Raw genomic sequence first — 24754 nt, forward strand, 5'->3', positions numbered from 1 at the left:
GTGGAAGGAGCCCAGAATTTGAGGGTGGGGCCTTGTCTGTAGGAACCTGGTTCTTTTAGGCTGACAGGCCACCAGACAGCCTCCATGACCCCCAACCCTCATCCTCATCCCAGGCCCCCATAGGATGTATAGAGACAAAAGGTTTGACAACTGTGGCCCCAACAAGCGTCCTAGAGCCCCAGATAAGATCCTAGTCCCCTGACAGTGCAATTGACAGCAGCATCGTCAAGCTGGATTTTAGGGTGGAGTATGAAGACGGTGGCGGTAGTGACGGAGGGGTCATGTTATTTGGCCAAGTCACACCAAGCAGGGAGAGAGAAGGGTGGGCCTAAGCTGGAAGCCTGAAGGCTGAGTGAACTCAAACTTCAACGACCACCGCCAGTAAAATGGGACTAAGCACAGCGCCCTTATGGGTTGCTGTGAAAATCAAATGAGTTAATACTTGTAACTCCTTTAGCATATGGTGCCTGGCATCAGAGAGTGCGCAGCAAACGGTGACTATTGTCGTGACTGTGTTATTACACACTTGGGTATCACCGCCAGCCAAAGCAGTACCTTCCATTTCAGACACCGACCTGGGCCCGGGAGACATCGCAAGGCTATTTAAGATGGTGTGGTTTGCCCATCTACGTTGATCGTCCCAAGAAAGGGGCACCGTCTGCAGAACTTGCCAGGAAAGTCTTCCTGGGCGGCGCGGGCAACGCCAGGGTCTCCCCGCGCTACTTCCTCCCCCGGCGCCTTCTCTTGGGCGCGCGTGCGCCCCCTGCAGGCGGCCCCCGGGAGAGCCTCGCGGGGGAGCCGGGAGCCCGGTTTCCCCGCCAACCCCCATCCCACCAGCCCCGGCGGCCACCCTGGGGGCGAGGCAGCCCGGCGCGTGGGAGGGGACGGCGCGCCATTGGCTTGTGCGCGGAACCGAGAGGAGGGACCAGCGCGGGCCGCCAGACTCGGTAAGCCCCGGCCGCGCAGGGCGCCGCGCGCAGTCCAGCCGGCCCTGCCCTGCCCTGCCCTGCCTTGCCCTGCCCTGCGCTGCCCGGCCCCGCGCGGGCGGCGCGATGTGAGGCGCCCAAGCCCGGAGCCTCCGCCTGACACCAGCTCCACGCAGCCTGGCGCCGGCACGCGCGAGGCCCGTAAGTTCTGCTCCCCGCCGCCGCCGCTTCCGAGCCGCGGACTTTCCCCGCCCGCCGCCTGCCGCCCCCCGTCCGCCGCCTGCGCAGCGCAACCCAGCGGGGCTCCTGCGGCCGCCGGGACCGCAGGGGGGCGGCCGGGACCCTGCGCGCGCTAGCCAGGCGCCCCGGGACATCTCGGCATCCGCTGAGCCCGCTGGGACCCCAGGGGGTCGCCTCCCCGACTCCCCAAGGCGCCGTCTCGCAGCCCTTTCCGTCTCCCCTGCGCGCTCTCCCCTTGCCGCCCCTCCGTCTGACTCGGTTTCCCCTCTCCCCCGGCTCCGCGGTCGCCCTCCTCCTGGACTGCTTATTTCGTCCTCGGCCTCTGCCTCTCGGGCTCGAGCTTTCTGCTTCGGTGCAGGAGAGAAACCGAGCGAAAGCAGTTTCTGTCTCCCTACGGTCTGACTCGGTCCCCGCGCTCGGTTCTCTGTCCCCTCCCCCTCCCGCCATTGTTCCCGGCCGGAGGAGTGCGCGGCGCAAACTTGCGAGTTCCCCCCGTCTTTGCCCCCGCAGGGCCGCGGACGGAGGTGGTGGCGGAGTTCCCGCTGCCCACAAGTCTGGCCTGACCTTCTGGGGCGGGGGCCTGGGGGCAGGGGCCCTGGGCCGGAGGACCTGGGGCCGCCTAACGACTCGGAGCTCCCCGCCGGGGGACACCGGCGCTCGGCCCGGGTCTCAGAAAGTGGGTGAGTGTCTGGAGCGGGGACATGAGGGACAGATTGGAGGGGGAGGGGCGAGGCTGGGAGAGTCCCCAGTCCCCAGGCTGGAAAGGGGCGGGCAGAAATCCAGGCCGCGCCTGAGCCCAGTTAGGGGGTGGGTAGGGGACGCACAGGTGGAGACGCCCCCCACCCTCCCCCAAGTCGCGCGATCTGCAGGAAGGGGGCAGTGTGGGGCTACTGGCCGGACGCTGGGTGGGCTAGGGCCCCTGCCGTGGGCAGAGCACTCGCACCTACCCGGTGGAGGCTGTGTGGAGGAAAGGCCAGAACGCCGCGCCCACCCCGGCGCGCCCTACTGGGCGGGGCGGGGCGGGGCGGGGCGCTCGCCTTGGGTCCCCTCGCTCTGAGCTCCTTCGCCCTGACCCAGTCGCGGGCTTCCGCCTCCTCCTGGAGCTCGGGGGCAGTGGGTTTCTCCTCCGGAGCGATGGAGGCTGGGGCAGGAGTAGCGCAGAGGCCGAGAACCCCGAGGCTCCTCCAAAGCCCAGAGCGGCTGGCCAAGGCCCCCTCACCACCCTACTATCCCTCACTTCCTGGTTGGTTTCTTTCAAACAAACTTCTTGACGGGGCGGGCCTGCGAGGAGAAGTCACCGGGGCTGCCCACCCCAACTATGTGGTCCCTTGAACCTCCATCCCCGATGGCCTGTGGAGAGGGGACCAGGACCTGCGGCCGGCAGATCCCAGGGATGCGGGGGTCGTTTTGTTGCAGAGCCAGGAGGGGGCACTGTCCGCCCTTTAGCCTCAATCCCAGACTTCAAGAAAGGAGAGAAAAGATTTTTCTTGTTGGGTTGTTAGGAAATAAGACTATTCTCTAGGCTTCTGTTGTCCCATCTGTAAAATGGGTCGTCTTGTTCCTGAGGCCCCCACTGTTCCACGATCCCAGGAGGCCTCTGCCCTGGCCGCTTCTTTCCCAGTTACACGTCGTCAACTTCCTCCGTGCTTCCAAATTTGGAGTGGAGGACTAAGGCCCAAAGCCCCTTCACCCATGTCCAGCTGTCATGACCTGCCGGTTCTAGGACTGCGACCTGCTTTCTGCACAGCTCTGCCTCCAGGCCCCCTGTGCCTTCTCCAGCTCACACCCAGCCTCCCAAGTTCTTTAGATAGCCCCACCTCTGTGGGAAGAAGGGCCTGCCCCTCTAGGGGTATGGCAGAGGAGTGGGCTGGAGTTAACAGGAATGTCCCATAGTGACACAGTTTGGGGCTGTCCTTTACTTTTGCTTATCGAACAAAATGTTTGTGAGCATTACACCAAAAATGGCATATGGAGAAAAGTGCCAGGGACAGTTTCAGGCACTGGGGAGATAGCTGTGGAAAAAATAAAAATTTTTGTCCTCATGGAGCTAATGCTTAAAAGCAGGGGGCAGGAAGAGGCAATTAGCTAACAAAAAACAATAAGCAAATTATATAGTGTACTGAGAGGTGAAGGGGAAAAGTTGTGTTGGGGGTACTGAGGCCAGGGACTGGGTTGTCATTTTAAACAGGGTGTCAGGGAGGCCTCCCTGAGGAGGTAACTTTTGAGCTAAAGCCTTGAGGGAGATGAGGGAGTGAGCTGTGTAGACAGCTAGAGGACAGCCCGTGCAAAGGCCCTGAGGCTGGAATGTGTGTGCCCTGCAGCTGCAGGGGAGTGAGGGGCTGAGGAAGAGATAGGAGGCAAGGCTGACTGAGAAGGGATGAATTCCTCCCATTTCACAGGTGAGGGAAGTGAGGCTCAGACAGTATATCAGTCACCCCAGGACACACACAGGCCAGGAGTGGCAGCTGCAGGGCGGAGTGCCTGATGTTCTGACTCCTGGCCCACGATACCTCCCCGGCACCCTGTGTCTCACTGTTTATCCTGCTACACTGGTGGGACCCCTCCCAGGGCCAGTGCAGCATCATCCTCCTGCCCCAAAGTGACCCTTGCTCTCTCTCATCCCACTTCCTTCTTATGACCACTCCCTTCTGAACACCCCACTCTGACCGGGCACATGATCCCTAAAAGGGGACCTGCTGTGAGGCACATTTGGTCAAGGGGGCAACTGAGGCAAGGAATAGAATCTTCTAATCTAAAAATAATGAGCAGCATTATTATTGAACATTAACTACAAAACAGGCGCTGTTCTGGATATTTTTGTGCGTCTTCTCACTGGTGAGAGGTTGGTGTCATTATTACACCCATTTAACAGATGAAGAAACTGAGGCCCAGGGAGGCAGAGTCACTGGCCCAAAGGCATACAGCTCATAAGTGGTAGAGCCAGGATGAAGCACAAGTCTTTTAAGTCATGAGCTAGTCCTTTAACCACTGTCAGCACCCCAGGATTGGGGAGACACTCAGTCCTGGACTGTGGTTGTGGCCCATCTTATCCTGGGAAAAGGGCAGGGACCCTTCCACCTGCCTCCCCCAGCCTACCGAGAAGACAGATCACCACTTGCTTTTGAAGAAATGGGCTCAACCTGGTGGAGGATCCCTTTGAGGAAGCTCCTCTCCTTTCCTCTCCCAACCTCTTCTCCTCCCCTCTAAGTTCCTGAACAGCCACGGGGCGGGGGAGGGGCATGGGGAGAGTTGGGGCCGGGAGGAGAGGTAGGTGCCTGCTGCATTCTCACCAGACCCCTAGCCCCATAGGATCTGGAAGTCAGGCTGTCCTGATGACGACACTAGCTGCCCTAAGGGCCCTGACATGGTCACGGGCCAAGGGACAGGCGGGCCTATTCTCTGAGTGAAAAGGACAGGAATGCTTTGTGTTCTGCCCATGTGAATGACCGTTGAGACAGGAAGAACCTCCCAGTGATTTCTGAGCGGTGATGGAGGCCATCAGAGGGCCTGATCCCCTTGCCCACAGCAGTAGATTCAGACCCTCCAGGGGAGGACCCCAGGGATGCCTCCTTCTTGCCACCTGCTCTGCCCTGACCTTTCACCCTCTTCGGCACAGTAGGGAATGTTCCTATTTGTCCCTAAAGCTTTGGAAATGTTTCTGATGAAAGGTTGGGCTTTCCTCTGCCTTTCTGGAAACTGGGCCCCTTCAAACACAAAGAGTAGGAAGATAGGACCTGTGTGCCGGTCCAGGCTGAGGGGTGGCGGGACTTGGGGGTGGGGCAGCTTGAGCTGGGGCCCAGCAGGGGCCTGGAGTGTGGCTGCTGTGAGGCAGGGCTGGGAGGGACCCTAGAGACCACAGTCTCATTTTCTTAGACAAAGAAACTGAGCCCCAAAGACAGGGTCTGGCTTACCAGTGATGGCAGAATCTGCCTGTGACCTCAGCTGTCCTCTGGGCCCAGTGACTCAGGACACACTGCCACCTTCCAGCTCCAGGACAAACCCTCTACTACCAGATCCCAGGGCGCATGTTCCTGGAGGTTCTTGGAAATGGGGCGTGGAACCTTTCTCAACTGCAGAGCCGTGTCATGGAGACGGGGGTTGCCACTGCCACGGGACTCGCATCCTGCGCCCACCTCTCCCGGCCAGTTCCGCTCTGTCCTCACTCTTTGCAGCAGCCTGGACACTGAGCCCAGTGGTGATGCTGAGGTGATGAGGGAGACGGATGCTGCAACTCCGCCCTCCGCTGGCTCAGGATCTGCTTGAGAGACAAGACTGACTAAGGCAGCCCCGGCCTTTGGAATAATGATGCTCTCGAGGGATGGCCTGATAGCAAGCCAGCTGGAGCCAGCCGAGGCCCAGCCACCCGGTAGCCTTGCCTCGGCTTCCTCCTTAGCTGTGGGCCTCCAATGAAACCTGCAGCCCAGAGGCTGCTGCGAGGATGTCAGTAGTGCAGCCAATTTCATAAAGCCTCCTTTGTGTCCCGTGACTTCTAGATTAGCTCTCTAGCCCCCGACAGCCCTGTGACTCAGGGACCGCTGCCCCGTTTACGGTGGAAGGAAGGGAGGCTCCTTCAAAGAGGAGTTTGCCCAAAGGTACGAGGCTAGTAGTGCAGAGCCAAGATCTGAACACAAGTCCCTTAGTCCCCAGGCCTCTCCAGTACAGCCCTTGACAAGTGGATTCACTGCTTGAGGGCCCTGGCGATAGATTCTGGGCTAGGGGATCTCTAGACCCCCATCCTGCCCACGGGGCCGATGGCAGCCCTGGGAGGGACCGCAGCTGGAGCAGATGACGCAAGCTCTGGACCTTCTATTCCGTCCCACCCTCCAGGGAGCAAAGATTCTTTCTCCTGCCTCCCCTTCTCTCTGGCCGGTGGCCTGAGGCTCTGGCTCCCACTGCCAGCACCCCGCCCCCCAACTCGGTGTTGCCCTGTCCCAGACCCCATTTCCAGCTATTTTGTACCAAGGCGATAACAGAACAATGGGTCTCCCTGCCTCCCTCCCCAAGTCCTGCTGGAGTTGCAGGGCCTTAACCTAAGGGAGGCTGGACCCCAGGGCGGAGTCCAGACGCTGGCAACTGCCAGGGACTTTCCGGGGGGAGCTGCCATGGGGAAGATGGCTTAGAGTTCCGCTCTTTATATGGGCCAAGTCCACCAAACACCGCCCACGCCCACCACCACACACATTCACACACACACCAGCTCCTCTCAGGATGTCCAGTTAAAGAACAGTCACCTTGGCTTGAATTCCAGCTCTGCCACTTACCTCAAGGGACACTTGAATAAGTCACCTGAGCCTTCATTTTCTCATCTGTAAGATGGGGGTGATAATATGGCCATTCTCATAGGGTTGTGGTGGGGATTGCAGGGGATTCATGGTCTTGAAGTACCTGCCCCGCTCCCTGCAGCCCCGGGGTAGGTGGCCCTGGGGACGGTCTTCCTTATGCAGGGTGGAGGAACAGGTGTGCCGCCTGCCCCTATCACAGAAGCTCTTGTTTGGAAAGGCAGTGGCTCCTTGGCTGAGGTGTGCAGCAGCATTGACTCCCCCTTGACTCACGGGGAGGCTTGGCCACTGATGGACGTTCTGGGCCCCTTCCTCTATCCTCCCTCATCTTCCCCACTCCCCCGGCCAGTCAGGTTTCCTAAGCCAGCCCTCACGGGCATAGTCTCCATGCTGGGGACAGCTCAACCGTCCATCTGTTTCTATGGAAACCAGGCTTCCTGGGAAAGAGGCAGGGGGTTGGGGAAGTCCTCTAGGAACTGCAGGGGAATGATGCCTCAGTCCCATCTGATCTGCCCAGGGCAGAGCCTGGGCAGCCACCTTATTCATATTATTAGTTGCTGTCCTTTACAGAGCACACACCAGAGGCCAGGCTTCTCAGCTGCACTTTCTCATCATCACACATCACAAACCTGTGGGCTTCGTAGAAGTAATAGTGTGGTTTCACAGATGAGGACATAGAGGCTCAGAGAGGTTAAGTAACTTTCCTGAGGTCACAGAGCAATTAAGAGGAGTAGGGATTTGAGCCCAAGTTTTCCCAGTCGTTACAAATATGCCTACCACCTCCCTGTCTGTCATCCTCTCCTGACTCTTGCGCCCCCAACAAGACCCTCTCTTCCTGGCTGGTTTAGTCTTGCGGGCTTTGCTTGTTCCCGCCTGGTCCCTGGGCTCTTCCCTGGCCTCAGATTTCGCAGCAGATGGGGAGGTGGGAGGGACTGCAGGGAGTCAGATCTTGGCTGAAGAGGTCCTCTTAGCTCCTCCCAACTCATTCATTCAATCACAAATGCCTGTTGAGCTCCTCATGTGTCCAGAGTTGTCCCAGGCTCAGAGAACAAGACCCAAAGAAATCCCTGCCCTGGGGCACTCCCCTGCTGGTGATGCCACAGCTTTCTGAGGAGGTGGGGGGCAATGTCAGAGGCCTAGTGTTCTCATCCAGTCCTCTAACCTTCACTGCTGCCCAGACCTCCCTCTGCCAGGCCCTCTGCCAAGAGCATGTGCACCCCCTCTCCTGGAGTCTTCAGCACCCCATGAGTAAGCAAGTAAGGCGCTGTGGGGTGATTCCCATTGTACTGAGGACTGAGCCTGCTCGCTTAAGGCCACCTGACCAACAGAGAGTGGCCACTTTTGAACCCAGTTCTGCCTAATTGGAAAGCCCTTTCCTGCCCTGTGCCGTCAGCTTCTGTGTGGCCTGGAGCACAGCCTCCCCTCAGCCTGCCACATCTAACCTGTGGGCTTCTGAGTGTGCCGGTTGGGTTTGGCCTGACAGCTGCTTATTCCACCTGTGTTGACAAAGTGCCTACTGTGCACCCCAGCCTCACGGAAAGACACATGGAGGACCACGGTACAAGCTATACCTTCAGACTGGTTGGTCTTGGGGAGCCAAACTGCTGTGAAATGACCAGGAGTGGAGGCTCTAAGTGGCCAGTGGCTGCAGACACTGAGACCTGTGAGAGTCCAGAGGAAGATGAGGACCCAGTGTTCTGGGAGGGTCCCTGGGAAGAGCGACTGTGTGCAAAGATAGCCTCAAGGAACAAGGAGCATGGTGGAGGGACAGAGTGTCCCAGGGACCTTCCCACTTGAGTAAAGGGTCAGCAGCGAGAACCACTGTTGAAAGGTTTGCTGGCTGACCGGGAATGTGGGCGAGAGCAGCTGGCAGGGCAGAAGGGAATGGTTTGGGATCCTAGGCCTGGGCCCTGGGAGCCACGTCCTCCCTTCTTGCCAGACAGGTGATGTGGGTGGAAGGGTGGCTGTCCTTGCTTCCCCTGCCCCCAGCCGTCTGCAGCCCGGCTCCTGGGGAAACCCCCCGGGGCCCTTCAGAAGGTAGTGGGCAGAGCAGGAAGCTTCACAGCGCTGATGGCAGGCTTTTTCCACTGTGCGTAGCTGAGTGGAGAAAGGGAAGTGGACGGAGGGCCAGACTCCTCCCTGGGCAGGGCACTTTCCCCATGGGCGCCCACGTGCACTCCTTCTTTCTCTCTCCACCAGCACTTCTGCGAGCTGAGCGTTCTCACTACCCCCATTTCACAAGAGAGGAAACTGAGGCTAGGAGAGCCGCGGCGACTTGCCCAAAGCCGCGCAGCTGGCAAGAGGGCAGAACCAACACTCAAACCCAGGTCCCCCGCCCCCAAAGCCAGGGTTTGGTCATAGTGCCCCGTGGAGTCCTCTGTCCTTACTTAGGTTAAAATGGTGCCAGGCCTGAAATAAACACCTGGAGTGGCCCTGAAGGGGAGGAAAGGTCAAGGGGAGACCTGAGGGGTGTGCGTGACTTGCTTCGCGGGTGGGGCAGGTGTGGGGCTGCTGGGTGGATCTGATCATCGCAGGGCCCAGTCCTGGGGGTGAAGCAGGGGCGGAGTGCAGTTCTCAGAGCAGTTATTTGTGCTGGAAGGTGGGTGTGGGGCCCTCCTCCCTGGAGGTCAAGATTCCATTTTCTCTGGGGGGTCACAGGGGTCCTTTGTGAGTGGTGACCTCCCTGCTAGGGTGGGGTTGGGAGGTGGGCACAGCGTTTCTCACCAGCCCAGATGTCTGATGGCAGTGCCTGTGGATGAAGATTGTCCTACCCATGAGTAATTCCATCCAGGACACTGTAGTGAGCACTCTACCCAGCCCCAGCAGGTGACGCTGACATGACCCACAGCCTTTGATTTGCAGCAGCTGTTATTGGCTCCAGCCTGGGGTGCAGAGGGTAATACTCTGTGTGTGTGTGTGGTGTGTGTGTCGTGTGTGTGCTACATGTGGTGTGTGGTCTGTGTGTGGTGTGTGTGGTTGTGTGTAGTGTGTATGTATGGTTGTGTGCTGTGTGATGTGTGTGGGGTGTGTGTGTGTGTGGTGTCTATGGTGTGTAGTGTGTGGTGTGGGTGTGGTGTGTGGTATGTAGTGTGTGATGTGTGTGATGTGTGTAGTGTGTGTGGTATGTGTGGTGTGAGTGGTGGGTGTGTGTAGTGTGTGTATGCGCGTGGTGTGTGGTAGGTGTGTATGTGTGCATGGTGGGTATATGTGGTGTGTGTGTGTTTTGTGTGTGCATTGTGTGTGGTGGGTGGGTGTGGTGTGTTTGGTGTGTGTGCACATATGTGTGTGGTGTGTGGTGGTTTGGTGTGTGTGTGGTATTTGTGTGGTGTGTGTGTGGTATGTTTGTGGTGTGTGTGGTGTGTATGTGTGTGGTGTGTGTGTGATGTGTGTGGTGTCTGTGTAGTGTGTGTGGTATGTGTGGTGTGAGTGGTGGGTGTGTGTAGTGTGTGTGTGCGTGGTGTGTGGTAGGTGTGTAGTGTGTTTTGTGTGTGCATTGTGTGTGGTGGGTGTGTGTGTGGTGTGTTTGGTGTGTGTGCACATATGTGTGCGGTGTGTGTGTGTGGTGGTTTGTATGGTGTGTGGTATGTGTGTGGTGTATATGTGTGTGGTGTGTATGTGTGGTGTGTGTGTGGTGTATGTGTGTGGTGTGTGGGGTGTGTGTGTGTGGTGTGTGGTTTGTGTGGTATGTGGTTTGTGTGGTGTGTGTAGTGTGTGTAGTGTGTGGTGAGGTGTATGTGGTGTGTGTGGTGTGTGTGTGGTGCGTGTGGTGTGTGTGTGCGTGTTTGTAGTGTGTGGTGTGGTGTATGTGGTGTGTGTGGTGTGTGTGTGGTGCGTGTGGTGTGTGTGTGTGTTTGTAGTGTGTGTGGTGTGTGGTTGTGTGTGTGTTGTGTGTGGTGTGTGTGGTCTGTGTAGTGTGTGTGGTGTGTGTGTGGTATGTGTGGTGCGTGTGTGGTGTGTGGTTGTGTGTGTGTAGTGTGTGGTGTGTGTGTGGTGTGTGTGTGTGGTGTGTGTGTGTGTGGTGTGTGGTGTGTGTGTGGGGTGTGTGTGTGGTGTGTGGTATGTGTGGTGCATGTGTGTGTGGTGTGTGTGTGGTGTGTGTGTGGTGTGTGTGTGTGTGGTGTGTGTGTGGTGTGTGTGTGGTGTGTGTGTGGTGTGCGGTCTGTGTGTATGTGTGTGGTGTGTGTGGTGTGTGTGTGGTGTGTGGTGTGTGTAGTGTGTGTGGTGTGTGTGTGGTGTGTGTGTGGTGTGTGTGTGGTGTGTGTGGTGTGTATAGTGTGTGTGTGTGGTGTGTGTGGTGTGTATGGTGTGTGTGTGTGGTGTGTGTGGTGTGTGTATGGTGTGTGGTGTGTGTGTGTAGTGTGTGTGGTGTGTGTGGTGTGTGTGTGCGGTGTGTGTGGTGTGTGTGTGTGTATGGTGTGTGGTGTGTGTAGTGTGTGTGTTGTGTGTGTGGTGTGTGTGTGGTGTGTGTGGTGTGCGTGTGTGTATGGTGTGTGGTGTGTGTGTGTATGGTGTGTGGTGTGTGTGGTGTGTGTGTAGTGTGTGTGCGGTGTGTGTGTGGTGTGTGTGTGTAGTATGTGTGTGGTGTGTGTGGTGTGTATGCGGTGTGTCGTGTGTGGTGTGTGTGGTGTGTGTGTGTGCGGTGTGTGTATGGTGTGTGGTGTGTGTGGTATGCGTGTGTGTCGTGTGTGTGTGGTGTGTGTGGTGTGTGTGTGTCGTGTGTGGTGTATGGTGTGTGGGTGTGTGGTGTGTGTGTGTGCGGTGTGTGTATGGTGTGTGGTGTGTGTGTGGTGTGTGTGTCGTGTGTGGTGTATGGTGTGTGGGTGTGTGGTGTGTGTAGTGTGTGTATGTGTGTGTTGGTGGAGAGGGGTCAGCAGGCAGAGGAAAGCAGTTCATCCAATGCCTGGAAGCTTCTGCCCCTTGGAGGTGGGTTGTGGACACAGCCTGGGCCTGGTAGGCAGTGGCTGAGTGCCAGCCTTGTGCCCTGGGACTGAGATCTGGGACTTTACCCAGTGGGGCGGAGAAGTTAAGAAGTGCTAGTTAGGCCCATTTCCCGCTCCTCCATGGCCTCCATCCCGGTGCCACTGCCACATGGGAGGCCTGGGGAGGGTGGGAGTGTCTGTGTCTAACAATTGCCCGTCTTCATTGAGGACTTGCTGTGGGCCGGGCACTTCCCCATGGCTTCATGGAGATTACATCTTTTATTCTCACAATGTCTCTATAAGATAGGACACCTTATTTTCCCAACTACACATGGGAAGACTGAGGCACGTAGAGGGTAAGTGACTGACCTGCCCACAGGCACACAGCCAGGCAGTGATGGATCTGGGATTCAAATCCAGGGAGCGACCTCAGCAGTTAAGCACTAACCCATTAGGCCTTCTGGCTTGAGCAGTGAGCTGGCTCTTTCTAAAGCACTGTCTGTCCATTATTTTGTTTCTCCTGAGGCCAGCTCCAGGGGAAAAGTGAGGCTGGCTGCTTTCATTTTACAGATGAGGACCCCAGAGCTCAGAGAGGAAAAGTAACTCACTTTAATTAGTGGCTAGCAGATCAGTGCCCCCTCCCTACCCCGGCCAGGCTGGGAACTCTTTCAGGATGGGGGCCTGTCCCACCAGCCATGTACCTTGCTCACAGCAGACCTCACTAAATGCGGTTTCCTCGTGCAAATGTGCAGGTGTTTTGCTGAGTGCTCTGGGGAGGTGGGAATGATGGCTCCATTTCACAGATGGGGAAACTGAGACTCAGAGCACAAGGCCACACAGCAGGAAGGGGTAAGGCAGGACTGAGGGAGGCAGCACATCTGGCCTGGGAGAGGGGTTAACCAGCCAGGAGGAGCTCGTAGAAGGGCTGAAATAAAGACCGACCTTACCGAGTGTTGGCGAGGATGTGGAGGAACTGGAACACTCCTGCATTGCCAGGGACACGCAGTGGCATGGCTGCTCTGGGAAACAGTTTGATGCTTTCTCTGAAAGTCCAACAGGGATGTACCACACTGCTCAGCAATCCCACTCCTGGTATTTACCATAGAGAAATGAAAACTTACGGTCCCACAGAAACGCAGGTTTTTAGCAGCTCTATTCATAATCGTCAACAACTGGAAACAAGCCACATGGCCTTCAGTGACCAAATGGATAAACAAGCTGCTACATGGACCCCAGGGAATACTGCACTCCAATAAAAAGGAGTGGACTCCTGATACACACAGTGACTTGAAGGAATCTCAAAGGCATTCTGCTCAATGCCAGGCCCCAGCCTCAAAAGGTTCTATGCTTTATCATTCCACTTACCTAGCATATTTGAAAACACAAAAGCTATAGTGTCAGAGACTAGATCAGTGGTTGCCAGGATGGAGGAGTGAGGGGAGGGTGTGGCCAGGACAGTGCCAGGGAGTTTTTGGGGTGATGGAACTGCCCGTTATCTTGATCTGGAGCTGGTGGCTCCAAAAATCTATGTGTGTGCTAAAATTCAAATAACTGCACAACTAAAGCCTGTCTATTTTGCTGTATGTATTAAAAGATAAAAGGCCACGGGGAGGCTGGAAGAGGAAGCGCATGAGCCAGGTAACATCCTTGGCTGAGGAACAGGTGAGGGACCCGGTTCTCACCAGCGGCTTAGTGACTTTCAGGGCAGCCTCGCCTGGCCGCGGGAGGGATGTGGCTAATTGTAGCTTCTATCTGGGTTCACCAGAAGGTGGTGGCTAGCAGCTGAGGTGTTGGGACAGCATCCTGGGCCCTCCAGGAGCCGGGTGATGAAAGGTTAGGCTCTGGCTTCCCTGGCAGGGTGGGGTTGGCCTCCTGTCCTGATGGCTGGCACACACTGAAGCATTAACCCAGAGTCTCTGTGTGCCAGGCGTGGGACTGGCATCACACCACCCGCCGCTGTCTCCTGTCACCATGGGGCCTGTGTGTGGGGAGGGGAAAGGCGTATCAACTCCCTTTTGTGGATGAGGAACTAAAGCCAGGGGGCGTAGGAGGGTAGTTTGGCCTAGAAATGACATCACACTCACTAAAGACCGCCAATATCAACTTTTGCAGTTTTTTTCCCCAATGCGACATGGTACACTGCCTCCCTAGTTGATCCGGTCTACAGCCACATACCCCACAGTTTGATACTGTGTTCTGATGTTTGTTCGGGTGCTTTATTTTAAGACACCAGGAGGCTTGAAAATGGGAGGTGACCTGGGGACATCCCCGCACTCTGCCTCTGGCAGCCCTGGCTGGGGCTGGAGGGTGAGATTTGCCTGGGGCCACAGGACACTGAGACAGCAGGGTCCCCTGGTGGAGAGCCCAGTGGCCTCTGAGCCTGTCTGTAGATGGGGATGGCTTTTCTGCCTTTACCGGACGGTGGGTACAAGTGGGAATGAGATGCTGGAAGCAGCCCGAGGTGGGGAGTGGCACACTGTTATTCACCCTGGTTGGCATTGAAACCCCAGGAGCTTGGTTTCCTCATTCGCAGTGTGTCCGTCAGTAGCACCCATCTTGCAGGGCAGCTGTGATTAAAGAAGCCAGGGCCACCCCGGAGCCAGGCTCTGAGGCTTCACCTTACCCCGTTTACACTTCTGTCTCCTCTGCTTAGATTTGACTGACTGAGGACGCGACGGGCACTCAGCTTCTCTGCATCTCTGTCGCCCAGCGGAGGGGCTGGCACATAGTAGGTGCTCCTAGCCTGACTCAAGATGTTGCTGGGGCTGGGGAGTGGGGGGCTGGGGAGGACCATGGGCAGACCTGGGGTGCCAGGAGGGGCTGGTGTGGGGCTGATGGCCGGGAGGGCAAGGCCTGAGCAGGGAACCTAGACCACCTCAGCGTCCCTGCCAACACCCCTGGCAGCCTTCTCTGGCTCTCCTGGGTATGAGGGCACCCCATGCCCTTCTTCAGTCCTGGCAGGTTTGAAGGGGGGTGGCAGGGAGACGGCAGAGGGGCTCACTGGCCTACAGGATTGGACAGAAGTTTGGTGGGGATGCAGACCCCAGACCCCAGAAGCCCCTGCCCAGGCTTGGACAGACCCTGCTGTCTTCTAAGCCCTGTTTGCCCCCATGAATCCAGGCTCCTTTCCTCCCCATCCCCCCAGGAAGCTTGGATGTGGCCGCCATCCAGGCCCAAATGCCGTCTCCTGGGCCCTACGCCTCCAGGGCTGGCTCTGAGGCACCATGCAGCCTGTCAGATGGCGTGGGCTGTGTCCACCTGAGCAGACCCGCTCCCAGAGCCTCAGGGGCCTGGAGAGCGTCGCCTCAACCGTTTGACAAGGAAGCCGGTTGTGCTCCCCTTGCTGCCCTGGGCTCGTGGGGAGGCCTCAGCAGGCCTGGCGTGGGGTGTGGCCTTCCCCTACGTCAGGCCCCTTCCCCTAGAGTCTGGGAGCTGGGGAGGAACTGCGGCAAGACACCGGTGTCTCCCCTCAGCCCTTCTGCAGAGGCCGGGCTGGAGGAGAAGATGGCGGCCAAGCAGCCCCCGCCTCTGATGAAGAAGCACAGCCAGACGGACCTCGTGAGCCGCCTGAAGACCCGCAAGATCCTCGGCGTGGGCGGGGAGGACGACGACGGGGAGGTGCATCGCTCCAAGGTGGGGTGCAGAGCAGGGGCCTCCGGCACCAACTGGGGAGGCCAGGCTGACCCACCATAGGGGACAAGGTTAGCCGAGGCCCAGGGAGCCACAGGAGTTCTGGGACTTAGCTCATGTTCCTAGAAATCTAACGGCAATGCCAGGGGAATAACGAGATGGTTAGAATTAAGTGCCTATTACATGCCTGGTTTTCCAGCAATTGCTTTATAAGCATTTTTAAAATCTTCTTGTTGGCACTAGAAGATGTAGATACTGTAAAATTATTAACCCATTTTATAGATGAGGAAAGGAAGGCTCAGAGAGTTTAGGCAACCTGCCCACGGCCACATTGGTAAGTGGCAGTACCAGGCTTCAAGTCTGCGTTTGGCAGAGCCCTGAGCTTTCATATGTCACCGTCATATTTTCAGCTTCTTTTAAACCCTAGTGTCAAGGGGAAGCAGGAGAGGAGGTGGCCTCATGTGACCCTCACCACCTGGGGGACCCTTTGGCCAAGCCGAGGTGCCCAGGTGGGTCCCTGGGTGTGCAGAACTTGGGAGGATGAGTGAGTGGGGGCGCTGAGAACTGCCCTCACCCTGGTTGCCTCTGACCCCCTCTGTCCACAGATCAGCCAGGTCTTGGGCAATGAAATCAAGTTTACTGTTCGGGAGCCTTTGGGGCTCAGGTGAGCATTTACCTGACTTTTTGGGGGAGGGGAGGGGTTGATGGGAGCAGAATGCACAAGACCCCACCTCATTTGGCCTGGTCCCTGGATTTTGTCTCATTACCTCCCCCAAACCTGCCATCCCTGGGGATCTAGGCTGGAGAGGGAGGGTCCCCGGGGGCAGGGCTGTGACCTTCTCTCCACGCCTCCCAGGGTCTGGCAGTTCGTCTCTGCTGTGCTCTTCTCTGGCATTGCCATCATGGTGAGCCCCCACCCCTGGCCCCTGAGATCTGGCCCCGTGTGGCTGCCCCAGCCCTTCTCACGCTCCCTGGGGGTACCTCCTCCATCCTGGCCCCTCATGCAGGGCCCATCTGTCAGGCTCTCGGACTGCCGGTTCTCGGGCTGCCTCCGAGAGCCTGACTCCTGCACTGCCACACCTGTGCCCTGTCCAGGAGCACACTAGATGCCATGTGTGGCCTGACTCCTTGTCCCAGGAACCCTGGAGTTTTCTGTCCTGGCATGGGGGTGGGTGGGGACAATCAGGTCCAGACCCTGGACTGCCCTCAAGGATGCTGATCCTGCTCCTGGGGGGAAGGAAGGCGTCCGTGGGAGGCATCAGCTGTCACCCCCCACCGTCTCCCAAGCGGGACCTCTAAACCCCTCTCGCTGCCCGCAGGCACTTGCCTTCCCTGACCAGCTCTATGATGCGGTCTTTGATGGAGCCCAGGTGACCAGCAAGACCCCCATCCGCCTCTATGGCGGTGCCCTCCTCAGTGAGTACTGCTGGGGCGGGGCCTGGGGGAGGCGACGGGCAGCTGGGAGACCCAGCGGGGCTGAGGAGAGCACGGGGGTCCGTGCCTGGGCACCCCTTCCTTTCTTCGGGCAGATGCTGCAGCCCACGCCCCGGCCTCTGATGAATCTCTCTGCTGGGGATGTGCTGCCATCTTGTGGCCATTGGTGGAATATACCCAGTGGGTTGGAACTTGCCGTTGCCACCTTCTGCGGGGAGCGCTCCTAAGTGTGTGCACTGCCCTGGGCGTTGTGGTGCAGAGATGGAGGCGGCCCAGGCCCAGCCCTCTAGGACTTCACAGCCTAGAGGAGAGGCAGATCAATTCAGTGTCTGCAAAACCCCTCGCACCCAGCCTGTTTTGTCCCCAGAGCCACTTGTGTTTCCTCTCTAACCTGAGATACACACGTTCGGATTTGGAACTAGTTTTTAAAGCTCAGCATAGGTAATATGCCTCCCTTTCTACAAAATACTCCATGGCTCCCTATTGCCTACAGAATAAAGGCTCAGCTCCTCTGGAGTTAGGGTTGTTGGAACAAAATAAATACACACCCAGTGGCATATCTGGTACCAGCAGACACTGGGTGGGCGGGGCCTGCTAGAGGCCAAGTCAGTGGTTCATCCCCCTCCCCCTGGGGAGTTCCTTAGAGTGAGTTCTCAATGGGCTCAGGTTTTCTGTCTGGGAGTCCATGTGAAAGAAAATCCGATTATAGGACCAGGTAACCCATTAACTCAGGGATTCCATCAACACAGCATCCACCTGAGAGAACCGGACGTGGGCAGGGGCCAGGAGCTCAGCCCTCCCCCTTTATAAAGAGATCGAGTCTCAGCATGGGGAAGTGACTCGCCCAGTGTCGCATAGGGCCTTAGAATGACAGGAACAGACTGAAGCAGCAGCATTGAGTCTGGAGGGGACAGGATCAGGGACAGACAGCCTTGATTTGAGGAGTGTGAATGGGGCGGAGGCGTGGAGTCCAGGACCCCGGCTGTCTTGCAGCGGTGGCCGGAGGAAGGAGGAGCCTTCTGCCCTGCTGGGAGGGAGCCAGCGGTCCCACCCCCAGCCCCCTCTTCGTCCCCTGCCCCAGGCATCTCCCTGATCATGTGGAACGCTCTCTACACGGCTGAGAAGGTCATCATTCGATGGACCCTGCTCACTGAAGCCTGCTACTTCGGGGTCCAGTTCTTGGGTGAGTCCTGGGGTGGGCAGTGAGGGAGGCTGATGGGCAGCTTCGCCCCTGACCTGCCTGCCATAGCCACTTGGGTGTGTGGGAAGTGATGAAAGCCTGTCTGTGGGGGGCTAGTGAGGGGAGAGAGGGATAAGGACTCACCTGGCTGTGTTTACCTGTGTGCCTGCACACCTGTGCACACATGCCTAACACACATGCCTGTAGCTTCCCACATCCACACACTTCTATCTATGGCCTTGCACACACATGCGTCTGCAGCCCCCGGGCCCGCTGCCCACTGGACCCAGCACCTGTGTAATAATGGGCGCTCAGTTTTGCCCACCTGCTGTGCCCCGGTTCCTGTCACATGGGAGACATCGGAGCAGAAACATCTGTGGGGTTGGCAGGGGCAGGGGGCAGGTCCTGTGCTTCCCACCTGGGAGGATCCTGGGCTCAGAGTGAAGTTAGGGAGATGGCCACACCAGCGCTCCGGGCTGGGGGGCGGCCCCAGGACACATCCCCTCCTCTGACCCTGTGGCCTTGCCGGCCTCTCTCCCACAGTGGTCACTGCCACGCTAGCTGAGACGGGCCTCATGTCCCTGGGGATCCTGCTGCTCCTGGTCAGCCGCCTCCTTTTTGTCGCCATCAGCATTTACTACTATTACCAAGTCGGCCGAAGACCCAAGAAGGCCTAGCTGCCCGCTGGGCCTGGGGCCCTGCCCATGCCCAGGGCAGAGTGGCGCTGGGGCCTCGGCTTCCCTCTGGCTCCTGGAAGACAGGAGGGTCCCCTGCCCTGCCCCAGCCCTGCCCCAGGGAGGCAGGGGGTGGGGGACCTTCCTTTCCTCCTGGGCACTCCGTGTGCTGTGACCTCCTGGGCTTTCAGGCTTGACATGCTGGTGTGGGGAGAGACAGGGCCTCTGCTGCCCGATTCCTCACCCTCACAGTGATACCTCCTTTCCTTGGGTCTCGGCCTCCAGACCCCTCAACAGACACTGACGAAAGTCAAGCTGGAGTCATGAGGGTAGTGGGCTAAGTCGAGGGTCCAGCCTCTTCTGCCAGGAAGCCCTTCTTGCTTTTGAGAGATGCTGTGACCACCCCCATCCTTCTCCCCACACCCCCAGCCAACCTAGTGCCCAACCAGCTAAACTTGGCTTCCCTCTAATCCTGGAAAACCCTGTACCCCTCCTCCCCAATCTGGCCCTCTCCACACGCACACCCTGAACGCACATACAGACACAACACACACACACACACCCCCATGATGTGAGCAAGCACATACACATAACATACGTACAGTCTCTCTCACACACACACGTGCACCTTCACAGCCCAGCTGAGGGCACGCAGGCAGGGTGTGTGGTCTGAGATGGCACCTCCCTTTCAGCTGTTCTTCGAGGATGGGCCACACACAGCTAGACGCCCTGTCCCCACTCTCCTGGCCTGGCGCGATGAGCTCTCCTGGGACCTTGCTCTAGGGCACTCTGTCTCTACCCCAGGACCCCGGAGTCCCCTGGGAGCCCCCTCCCTGCAACCAGCCTGAGTTCAGAGGCAGCCAGCAGCTGCACCCACAGGCCGCACGGACAAAGGGACACACAGCCCCCAGTGGAGACCATTGTAAGAGGTGGGGCTGGGAGAGGAGGAACAGAAGGAAAGCCATAGCGCTCCCTCGCCCTGGAATGTCCCCCAAGGCCTGATGGCCACTGGGCTCAGCCTGTCCCCCACTCCTCCCTGTTTCCTGGTGAGCTGTCCTCAACACCTGCAACCCTGGCTGCCTCCAGGGCCTGGCTGAGTGGGACTGGGTGGCCCTCAAACTCAGCACAGGAAATAAGTAGAAACATTTCAGCAAGCCGCCTCCCTTTATCTCCCCCACCCTGGCACCCTGGCAAAGGCTGACAACTGGCTGTCTTGGGGCTGAAGAGCCCCCCCCGCCTCTCCCTGAGGGCCCACCAGCCTGTGCTGTACACCCCCCATTAGTCCCTGATCCCAACCCTCCCTCCTGCCAGCACACCGGCACACATGGGAAGGGGCAAGCCCCAGCCCTGGGGACAGGCGTAGGGAGAGAAGCAGCCCCAGGCCCCAGACTGGCTTCCCATCCTGGCATAGAGCCGGGAATGGCTGGAGGGTGTCTATATGTACAGCCAGCTCTGGCTGCTGCCAGGTGGGCCCCTGCCGGGGGTCCTCACCCCTGTCCACTCTGTGCCTGGCTGTCCCTGCACCCAGATACAGCACCACGGCCTGTACCCAGCAGAGCAGTGGCACCACCGTGGTTCCAGTGGATGCCTCAAGGCTCTGCTTGGTAAACGTGGCCGAGCAGAATGGGAGGCTGGACCCTGAGGAAGGGCCCCTCTCCTGGCATCTGTCTCTCGCTACCTAAGCCTGTGCCTCTCCCTAAAGAGCTCCTCCCTGCTGCCAAGCCCTGGTCTGGCCACGAGCCACTACTGCCTCCCACCGGTGGTGCCGCCAGCAGGCAGTGCCCTCGGGCCGAAGCCTCAGTCCCCCATCTGAGCCAGGCCTAGTCCTCTAATAGGGATGGTGGCTTTGTCCTCCCATCACTGCAGGTGCATTCCACCTGGGGAATGAGGCTGTGCGCTGGGCGTCTGCTGGCCCTGAGACATCCAGTCTTCCACACTCAACCGTGGGATGGGAGGGTGGCGTGGCCTTACCCACGGGGCTGGCCAGGCTCTGGTACAGAGCTGTGCTCACAAAATACCGGGTGGCTTGGTTAGACCTAATTGTAGTGGAGCCTGGGGGAGAGGGTGAGGGAGGGGACTGCGGGTCAGATAAGACCTGGAAGACAGACGTACAGCCGGCGGGCAGGGGGACTTTAAGGCAAGGAGGACTTACAGTTGGGAAGGAGGCAGTGGCAGAGGGGCGAGGGACAGGGTGGCCCTTAAGTCCAGCGAGGAAAGCTTCATGTGGGCCCCGCACTGCGCTCCGTTCGGGGTGACCTGGAACACCTCTTTTCCCAGCTCCCTCCAGCCATCAGCAGCCTCTTGTCAAGCTTCCATCTCACCCCAGTCTATCCCCACCCCCAAATCAAGACCACCTTTTCTTCACGGTCACTATTTATTCTTTGTTCCTTTTTCTTTTTGTAAGAAACAGTCACAAAAACCAGTGCAAAACCATCAGTGTGGGCGTCCTGTTTTATGTTACAAAACTTCCTCTGGATATATCATATAAAACGGGGTCTCACAGGAGAGAAACGTGATAAATTAGCTCTGCAATCTACGGCAAGGAACATAGACAGTTTTTAAAATAGACTTTCAACATATGAGAGAGGAAGGGGCTTCTGGGGAGATGGGGGTGCTGGGGCCTCAGCTGGTTTGAGGAATCCTGTCTGGGCCCCTCAAGCACGGATAGAGAGATGGACAAGGGAGGCTGCGGACAGGCCTGAGCACCAAGGCTAGAAATTAACAGAGACCCTGGGGAGGAGCCCTCACCCCCAGCCCATAAAGAGATATCCCTTTTCTCTAAGAGGCAGTAGCTTCAGAGCAGGAAAGTGGCTTTCAATACAGGCAGGGTTTGTGATGAACAGTGTAGTCGTCTTGTTCCTTGCCCTGTTAGCGGGGTCCGAGGAAGTCTCTGTTGTGAGCTGTTGTATTCTGGGGTAAAAAGAAACGAAGAGGTATCCCTGCCCACCCCTACCCCCAGCCACCACCAGAACCTGCTGTGGGTTGTATCTGGACCAAGCCAGCTGAACCCTGTTCCTCCCTGTGCTATGGAGGGAGGCTCAAGCCTGATTTGGGCTGAGCTTTCTTTGCCTTGCCTCCAAGGAATGGCCTCAGGCAGCCTTGCAAATAGCTACCAGCCTGGGCGAATGCCAACAGGAGCAGAAAACCGCCTGTCTTCCCTTTCCAGGCTAAGAGGATGGCCAGCGGCTGGCTGGGGAACTGAATCTGGGCTGATTGAGGGTTCCTTGGCACATTTGTGGAAAGCCATTGAGAAGCAGTCTGTGTCCGCCCTTGAACCCACCTTAGTCAGATTTCCCTTTGTGACCAGACCTTTCTCCTGGGTTCTCCCTCTGACTCGTATGGGCCCTAGAAGCCTGGGATGCCCCTGGATTAGAGCCATAAAGCTGTGCAATTTGCCTCAGTCCTGCCCAGCATGGTTTTTTTGTTTTTCCTTGTCATTCTCAGACCAGACATTTGCCTCTTCCAAAAAGCTGGGACTAAGCACGTAGGTGGTTCAAGAGGGGCAGGTCCCAGGCCCCAGGCTGGGCTGCGGTACCAGCGGCAGGTCCCTAGGTCTCGGGAGCTTAGCTTCTGTGGAGCTCAGGTGTCATTTATGGGGCTGCCAGAGCAAGCTGTTAAAGTAAGACTGAGCTCAGAGACCTGGTGGGAGGGCCAGGACTGGCAGGCACAGCAGGAGGAGATTGGAGGAGGGTCCACCTGAATCTTTGCAGCAGGCACAGAGCTTCTGGCTGCATCTCAGAAGGGGGCAGGAGCACAGGCCGGGGAACACTGGGCTTTAGGCTGTGACTCCGAGTGTCCCTGGTGACTGGAAAGCCTGAGGGGAGGCTGGAGGCTGATACAGGGTGCTGGTGGCTTGTGAGACAGAATGATCTCTTCCTGAACAGGGAGAGAGGGGAGAAAAGAGAGCAGACATCACACTGCTCCTTCCATCCCTGCCCATGGCAGACATCACTAATCAAACTCACGGTGCCTGGCAGACATCACTCATCAGGATTGCACCGCATCTCTCACTGAGCCCAGACCAAACCTCAGATCCCCAGCACAGCCTCCAGCAGCCACCCTTGATCTATCAGGATAGGGGCATCTTGCAATCCAGTTGCCAACACTCATCTAGAGTTTGAGAACTGAATACTTGTGGGTGTGCGTCTGCGAGTCTCCCCGTGCAAGCCTGGAGGGAATACTAAGAAATGGGCGAACAGTGAAGAGACAGGAAACCTTGTTGCAGCAGAAATGGCCTCGATGCCTTCAGGATTCTTTAGTCTGGAGAGAAGAGGGCTCAGGGGAGTCAATGTGTGACCTTAACACTCCAGGAAGAAGAGCAGGCAAGTGGGATGCCGTGGACGGAGCCACAGAAAAACAGAAACCTCTTCTGTATATTAAGCTGATGCTAAAGTCAGAGCAGTCCAAAGGCAGGAGGCTGCCTTGGGAGGTAGTAAGCTCTCTGTCCCTGGAGGTATGCAAGAAGAGGGTGGAGAAGTCTTGGCAAGGATCTTGAAGATACCCAAGCCTCAGTTCTGGGTGCGGAGAGGGAGACCCAGATGATCTTGGGGATTTCTTCCACTCTGGGAGCTGAGGAGTTGGGGAAGGACAGGGAAGGGGGTGGCTTGTGGGGAGAGGTGGGCAGTATGGACAAGGGAATGTGAGGTGCGCCCCTGTGTGTTCCTGGGGACTCAGAGAGAGAGGTGTAGGGAGGTAGGAGGGAGGGCACGGTGGGAAGTCATGGAATGGTGTTTTCTTAGCTGTAGAGCAGGGAGGAGGCGGTTCCTGGCTGGCTTGCCCTCTCTTGTCTGGGGGAACCGGAATGCTGAGGCCAGGGGTGCATGTGGGCAGCAGAGCTGACAGAGTCCTGGATGCAGTGACAGCAGCCTGGAGACAACTCAGATTCTGTCATGCCTATGCTGTGTGTCTGTGGATGAGCCACTGCCCCTCTCTGGGCCTTTGAGATTATTTGGTCCAACAGATGGGGAATGCAAGGATCCTGCCAGCTGGGCCATTCTTGGATGCCGTTTCAGCAGCTCACTCTTGACCCCGGCCTGAACAGGGGACAGTCCATCCTCCAGTGGACCAGGGATTGCGCTGTGGGTTCCGAGTCCTCAAGGATGTGCCAGATGAATCTCTGTGGGGCTTTGATGACTTCTCTGAGATTTGCTTTGTCCTCCTCGTTGCCTAAATCCTCACTTTCTTGGCATCAGGTCCTGGTGCAGTGAGGAGAGAGGGCCCAGGGTCTGGCTGGACCAACAGGGGCACTGGGCCTGGTGTTCCTTTGGTCTCTAGAGCAGCCTACATCCTGGGCCAGGCGCTGGGGTCTCTGCAGAGAGCCCACGGCACCTGCCCTGAGTCCAGGCGAGGATACATCAGTCCGTACTTTTGTCTTTATTTTGTTTTGTTAAAAAAATAGCTCTATGCCCCTGGCCCTTCTCCTGGCCATCTTTGATGGCGTCATCTTCTCCCCTGGGGCCAAGAGGACAGCGGGGAGGGGCAGGGGAGGGCATCGGGTGCTGGGCAGTGGTGGGTGGGGCGAGTCTTCGGGCCTCAGGCCACACCCTCTACTGGATGCCCCGGAAGAGGCACATGGCGAAGATCATGGCGAAAAGCTGCAAAAAAGGAAAAAAAGCAGAAACTGGCTTATCCGGCTGGGCCCTTTGTGGGCTGCCTGGTCCACTCCAGGGGAAGGGTCACCTGCCTCCGGGGCAGAGTGAATGCCTGTCCCTCTTAGCACACTCCTCCCGTAGGGATTCCTGACATTCCCCTGGGGCCAGCCCTTCTCACCAGCCCATACCTGGCTTTATTTGGTGGAGTCAGGGATCAGGAAGACTTTAGAAACTGAGTCTTGGGTTCAAATCCAGCTCCCTGACATACCAGGGGGTGTCCTTAGGCAAAGTACTTCCCTGCACTGGGCCTCAGTATGTATCCAGAGCTTGCCATGTGCCAGGCACAGTTTTAAGTGCTTTCTTGGGAGGTATGTAACCTACCTGAGGTCACATAGCCACCAGCAGGGGAGCCAGGGTTTGAGTCCCAGGCATTGTGACCCCAGAGCCCATGCTCACAACCCCTGCAGGCTCCCCTCCAGCTTACAGGAAGGTGGTGAGATATAAGTGTAATGCAACTACCTAATGACGTAATGTGTCTGTTATCTAGAAGATGCTCAGTAAAGGTTACCAGGACTGCTATGAATAGGCAAGCAGCTGCAGCCCTTCCCGGATTTAGGCACTCCATCCCTGAACACCTGGCTGAGGGCCTGGGGTGGTGGGGCAGGGAGACCCTAGCTCACGGACTGACCAGATTTGCTGATGTCCCCATGGCCAGAGCTCACTGCAAGTAGCCGAGGGAACAGTCCCCAGACCACAGGTCATGGCCAAATCACCAGGAGGCTCACTGGCATGGGGAGGGGCTGCCAGGACGGGGCCACGTAAAAGTATCCGTCTTGAGCAGGATTCTGCCTCCCATGGGGCTGGCCAGCCAGGCTCATGGG

At 57.8% G+C, this 24754-nt stretch overlaps 2 protein-coding genes across 7 annotated transcripts in view; one reads left to right on the plus strand and one right to left on the minus strand.

Moving 5' to 3' along the window:
- Window positions 1-940: 940 nt before the first annotated feature.
- TP53I11 (tumor protein p53 inducible protein 11) lies at window positions 941-20718 on the plus strand. 4 transcript variants are annotated; one of them, XR_013403943.1, is made up of 8 exons: window positions 941-1127; window positions 14018-14092; window positions 14838-14997; window positions 15600-15658; window positions 15851-15899; window positions 16314-16410; window positions 17422-17611; window positions 18152-20718. XR_013403943.1 is itself a non-coding variant. In XM_015114415.3 (8 exons), exons 3-8 carry the CDS (start codon window positions 14869-14871, stop codon window positions 18283-18285), a joined length of 570 nt encoding a protein of 189 aa, XP_014969901.1. In that variant the 5' UTR covers window positions 941-1127; window positions 14018-14092; window positions 14838-14868; the 3' UTR covers window positions 18286-20718. The 4 variants fall into 4 exon arrangements, 3 of the variants coding, with proteins under 3 accessions (XP_014969901.1, XP_014969903.1, XP_077819203.1); XM_015114415.3 differs by having other exon boundaries at window positions 17510-17611; XM_077963077.1 differs by lacking the exon at window positions 941-1127 and adding an exon at window positions 12964-13026 and having other exon boundaries at window positions 17510-17611.
- TSPAN18 (tetraspanin 18) overlaps window positions 20638-24754 on the minus strand; it is a 203879-nt gene continuing 199762 nt past the window's right edge. For 2 of the 3 annotated variants that reach the window (XM_015114242.3, XM_077961012.1), the window contains one exon: window positions 20638-23876. In XM_015114242.3, the coding sequence (XP_014969728.2) occupies window positions 23829-23876 (48 nt within the window). In that variant the 3' untranslated portion in view covers window positions 20638-23828. 3 annotated transcript variants of the gene reach the window in all.

The sequence above is a fragment of the Macaca mulatta genome, chromosome 14, assembly GCF_049350105.2.
Source record: "Macaca mulatta isolate MMU2019108-1 chromosome 14, T2T-MMU8v2.0, whole genome shotgun sequence".
Taxonomy (NCBI): Eukaryota; Metazoa; Chordata; class Mammalia; order Primates; family Cercopithecidae; genus Macaca; species Macaca mulatta.